The sequence below is a fragment of the Mus caroli genome, chromosome 16 (genome assembly GCF_900094665.2).
Source record: "Mus caroli chromosome 16, CAROLI_EIJ_v1.1, whole genome shotgun sequence".
NCBI classification, from domain to species: Eukaryota; Metazoa; Chordata; class Mammalia; order Rodentia; family Muridae; genus Mus; species Mus caroli.
Window position 1 is genome coordinate 10,136,465 of NC_034585.1, and position 5,941 is coordinate 10,142,405.

Below are 5,941 nucleotides of genomic sequence, written 5' to 3' on the forward strand. Positions count from 1 at the left end.
ACTCACTTTGTAGACCAGGCTGGCCTCGAACTCAGAAATCCGCCTGCCTCTGCCTCCCAAGTGCTGGGATTAAAGGCGTGCGCCACCACGCCCGGCTACATGGTTTTATTTAATCCTTTTATTCAACTGAGTGTGTTTAAGAGATGCTTGTCATTTTCCCGGTTCTCAGATCTGCCCAGGCTTCATAGGTATTCAAAGGTATTACTAATGACTTCTGTATTTTTTCTGAGTATGCATAGCTAAGCAAATAGAAATGCGTATCTCCTTGTGTGTAAGGAGAACAAATAAATGCTTCAACATTGGAAAGTAAGCTGAATTCTTATGCTAGTTAACGTGGATCAAAGCTGAAGGCCCCTAGCTTGTCAAGCATGCTGGCTAAGTGTTCACACAGTTCCAACGGTGGCCAGAACCTGCTTTTCTGGGTACCTGTGACCTTAGCAGCTGCTGAAGTGACTCACTGTTTTCTCCTCCCAGGATGACACAATTTTATGTTCAGTACAGTTTAACTGTACTTGAGTAACAGAGTTCCCTGTAGCTATTGGTCTTTTATACGACTCTGTCATTTGTGCTGTCTTCAAATGAGGACACAGTGAGTCTCCTCTCCACTGTCCACGTTAACAGACTTAACTCTGAGAGGATCTCAATGGGCAGCATCTAAGGGACCAGATCCAAGTGCCCACAGAGAAGGTCTTAGGCCCAGGTGACCTACTATCCATGCAAGAGCATCACCTGGTTTAACCGTGCCAAAGGTGGATGCCTTTCACCTGGTTTAACCATGCCAAAGGTGGATGCCTTTCAGAAGGCCAAGGAAAGATGGCTACCACAGAATGCTCTAGCACATTTACACAAATAACCAGCATAGTTTTAAAGCTTTATTATTACTAGGATTATGATAGATGAATTTAGGGATTTAATTACAGTTCTATAGAGGAAGTCAACTTATAATTATGTATCCTTTGGATTCCTCTGCTTGCTCCTTGACTTCTAATTCTTATATTAGGACTAATGAAAGTCAGTTCTGTGCAGCTATACAAGGACATCATAGGGAAGGGTAATCCTATATTTTTGTGCCTTTGTATGTGTAGGATATATATATGTTTATATGTGTGTGTATATATATGTATGCATACATGTATATATGTATATGTATATTATGTATACACATGTAATACACTAACTTAAAAACATTTATTTCTCAGTGTGTTTGTGTTTACGTTTCTGTGTGTTTGGGGGGGGGGCTCGTGTGTCAAAGGACATACATGGGGTTGTGTGCGTAGTTTTGTACTTTTGCAACAGAGGCTTTCTGAAAACTGATTTGGATGTAATTCAACAACGATGACATCTGACCTGGTACATTGTACAGCAGCAGTCCACGTTACTAAATTCTCCCTCCAGACGAGGTAAACGTTCCAAGGGTAACCAAGTGAGCAATTTGCAGTAGCAGTTAGACACTTCATTTCAAATACTATGCTTAGCCATAAAACTAGAAAAAAACAAGTGTGGTCAACTTACCGAATTAGCAATGGCATGGATGACTCTTGAAAACCCCACAGCATCGTTCAGTTCCTCCTAAGTAAGTAAAAGAACTAGTTAAAATAGAAAGGACTGCAGAGGGTTCAGCGAATAAAGGTGCTTGCACAGAGGCCTCACAATCTGTGCCCCCTCAGAGTCCCATAAAGTCTCAAGAAGAGAACCACTCCTTGAAGCTTTCCACTGACTTCCCCATGTATGTCCCTGGACAAGTGAGCCCCCCATCTGTCTCTGTCTCTCTCTGTCTCTCTGTCTCTGTCTCTCTCTCTCTCTCTCTCACACACACACACACACACACACACACACACGTGAGAAATACAGGTTTTAAAGTTGCTGTGTGTGATTCTCAAACATACAAAGGCACATTGCATTCCTTATTTGAATGAACCTTCCACAAAATGAAATTTTCTTACTTTAAAAAAGATTTTTGCTTGTTTTGTTTTGTTTTGTTTTGTTTTTCGAGACAGGGTTTCTCTGTGTAGCTCTGGTTGTCCTGGAACTCACTCTGTAGACCAGGCTGGCCTCGAACTCAGAAATCTACCTGCCTCTGCCTCCCGAGTGCTGGGATTAAAGGCGTGCGCCACCACTGCCCAGCTTAAAGATTTATTTATTTATTTTATATATGAGTACAATTATAGCTGTCTTCAGACACACCAGAAGAGGACATTGGATCCCATTACAGATGGTTGTGAGCCACCATGTGGTTACTGGGAATTGAACTCAGGACCTCAGGAAGAGCAGTCAGTGCTCTTAGCCACTGAGCCACCTCTCCAGCCCCCAATATGAAATTTTCAATCACGTGGGATAGCTCTACTGTCACAGGATTTGTTACACTCATCCCTACTTGTGTGTAAAATGAGTGCCTAGGGACCTACAGAGATGCTGTCAGAGTTAAGAGTGCTACTCCTTTTGCAGTGGCCCTGGGTTCCATTCCAGCACCTACACCACCTGTATCTCCAGTTCTAGAGGAAATCACAGCCTCTTCTGATTTCCACGGGTATATAAACTCATGTGTACAGACACACATGAATGAATGAATGAATGAATGAATGAATGAAACAATTTTGACCTGGAGCAATAGCTCATAGGTTAAGAGCACTTGCTACTCTTACAGAGGACCTGCGTTCAGTACCCAGCAACCACACTGTGCAGCTCACAAACCGCCTTTCAACTTCAAGGGCTCCAAGCCTTCCTCTAGTTCTGAGGATACCTGTGCAGATGTGGCATTCACTCTAGAGACATACACAAGGCGCACACACACACACACACACACATGCACGCATGCATAAATAAAAATAAAAGTAAATCTTTAAAAATAATATAAATCTTTAAAATAATAAAGATAAAATAATCTACACACAGAAGTTTTAGATGGCAGAATAAGCAATTGTTAAGCTACTCATTAATTACTTCCTTAACAGCTTCCACGGTTTACCCATCACTTCATATTTTGGGGTGGGGGTTATTTATTTGTGTTTAGAATCAGGATCTTATATAGCTCATGCTGGCCTTGAACTCCTGTTCATCCCACCTCCATCTTCCAAGTCCAAATGCTGGGATTAGACCACGCAGCACCACACCTACTTCCAGGATGTGTTATAATTTCCAAGTCAATCGAGTTGATTTACAGACATAATAGTAATAATAACTTCAGGTAGACAAAACAATGCATTGCTGTAATCCCAGCAATTAAGAGACTGAGGCGAGAGAATCAGGAAATGCTGTCTAACACCCAACTGGTCTTTAAGAAACAAACCAAAACAAAACTAACTTTGACTCGTGGCCATCTGCTGGCTAAATGAATCCAACAACAGTGATCCAGAAATATACAGAAAGAAGTTAGTTCTGTCTATATTATCATTCCTTATGCAAAAGAATAAAGCTGTAGGCACTTACCTGCTCCTTTGTGTACTTCTCCTGCTCTCTCCTTTTGCGTTCTTCTTCATCCACTTTGCTGATAACTATGTGTCTTTCCTTCTAAAAGACAAATGATGCCCAGTGTTCTGGAAACCGTCAACCCCTGAGCCCGCAGACTGCGGTGATTACTCTGCATGGCGATTCTGACACACTGGGCTACTCAGGGGGTTAAAGGACAGCCTCAGTGACACAATGACACCATCTCAATGAACCAAAAAAGGTATCAGCCAAAGAATAAGCAAGCACAACCAAAACCACTTAAGATGCTGCCAAAGCTGAGAGGGCACACAACCCCGATATATCTGCATGTCCACAACACTTCCAGCATTTAACATTTCAAACCAACAAACATCAGTTGAAATCAGCTACAAACCATCCAAATTAGACTTCATATAATGAGCATTGAGGTCACGCAGCTTTTAAAATGCTAAATAATTACTTTTAAATAAATAAAGCACCTGCTTCATATTTTATGTACACAGAAAAACCTTGAATAATTATAGTCTTCTTTCACATTAATTATAGTTTATATTTATTAAGCACACTTCAAGGGCCAGAGAGATGGCTCATTAGATAAAGACACCTAATGACAAACCTGACAACCTGAGTTGTATCCCTGGGAAGAGAGAACCGACTCTCACGAGTTATTCTCTGATCTCCCCATGGCCCTACTGCTAACACACACACACAAACACACAAATAAACATTTATATGTGTGTATAAATATATAAATATGTATACAAATACATACATTTTATATATTTATGTACTTATGTATATATTAACATATATACAGAAATATATAATCATATATTTATATGATAAAATATATATTCATATATAAAATATATGTTTATATATGTATTGGTTTAATAAAGATGCCAACAACCTATAGCTGAGCAGAGAAAGGTAGGTGGGGGTTCGGTTCCCAGGCTTGGGGTCTGGGAGAGAGGAGGAGGAAAGAGGAAAAGACACCATGAGATAGCAAAGTCATGGAGACAGGGCCATGAGGGCTGCTCAGATGGAACAAGGCAAGTTAAAAGTCAGGGTTAGCCAGGCGTGATGGTGCACGCCTGTAGTCCCAGCTCTCAGGAGGCAGAGGCAGGCGGATTTCTGAGTTCGAGGCCAGCCTGGTCTACAAAGTGAGTTCCAGGTCAGCCAGGGCTACACAGAGGAAACACTGTCTCGAAAAACAAAACAAAAAACAAAATCAAAAACAGAAAGTCAGGGCTATTTGATAGGGAAGTAGAAACTAATAGTTTAGATGATTGATATCTGCCCAGCTCTAGTGTTCTTAAAGGCCTATTATAAATATAAAAGGCTTGTATCTTTTATCTGGGAACAGAATGATCAAAGTGAGGCAGAAACCCCCAACTGAGATTAAATATTTACTATAACAGTTAAGGCTGCTCTTCCAGTGGACCCGTTTGATTCCCAGCACCACATGGTAGCTAACAACTGTCTGTAACTCTAGTTCCAGGAAACACAATGCCCTTTTCTGGCTTCTGTGGGCACTGTACACACATGGCACATAGACATATGTGCTGGCAAAACACTCATGCACATAAAATAAAAATAAATCTTTAATTAAAGAAAGATTACAATAAATGTATATATTACAAATGGAAAAAAGTTCACTTCCACTTATCCACTAAATAATCATATTTGGCTGGCATTTGTTTGTTTTGTTTGAAACATAGTATCTCTACATAACTGTCCTGGAACTCACTATCTAGACCAGGCTGGCCTGGAACTCACAGAGATCTAGCTGCTTCTGAATGCTGGGATTAAAGGCAAGACCACTACTAGCCTGAATCATCATAGAGTTGGGGAGGTGCGTTAAGGGCTCTGACTGCTCTTGCAGAAGCCCTGAGTTCACGTAGGCTACACCTACATGGTAGCCTACAAACACATATATCTCCAATTCTTTTCTGACCTCCATGGGCACATGGTACACATACTACACACAGGCAAACCACTTATGCAAATAAAATTAAAAGCTATAAGCTACATTAGCATACAATATCATGCTTAGCCACACCATACAAGTGAGAAAATCAGGCTCAGAGAGGATAGGTGGCTGGCCAGTCACAGCTCATGGAAGGCAGCACAAAGGCAGAAACCATCACCACCTCAGTGAGTCACTGTTAGCTGAGTGTGGGCACTGAATAACCCGTAGTTACCTTGTCAGTCTCTAATGTCTCGACATGAATGCCTTTAGGATACCTAAATGAAAAGAGGAAAAACTCACATCAGCGCACGATTCAGTGACTGCTAAAACCCCCAAAGAATTCAACAAGCTGCCATGTGGCTGTAAACTAAAGTTTTACTAAAATGGGACAATCACCACTAAAGACTTTAAAATAAGCCTACTTACAACACCTCAGTTGCTATTTCCCTGCCTCTTCTCTCAAATGCAGAGGAACGTTACCAGTTTTGTGTGAACTTTTTAGGGTTTTAGCACTTTCTAAAATGCTTGGTATTTTTTTTTTTT

General features: G+C 40.9%; 1 protein-coding gene across 1 annotated transcript in view; it reads right to left on the bottom strand.

Annotated features, from left to right (window-relative positions):
• Nucleotides 1-5,941, bottom strand: part of Parn (poly(A)-specific ribonuclease) — a 129,997-nt gene that overhangs the window by 105,570 nt on the left and 18,486 nt on the right. Inside the window, exons 10-12 of the mRNA XM_021185317.1 lie at nt 5,631-5,673; nt 3,427-3,507; nt 1,513-1,569 (exon numbers count right to left, since the gene is read on the bottom strand). Of these exons, the coding sequence (XP_021040976.1) occupies nt 1,513-1,569; nt 3,427-3,507; nt 5,631-5,673 (181 nt within the window). The remainder of the gene's footprint in view (nt 1-1,512; nt 1,570-3,426; nt 3,508-5,630; nt 5,674-5,941) is intronic.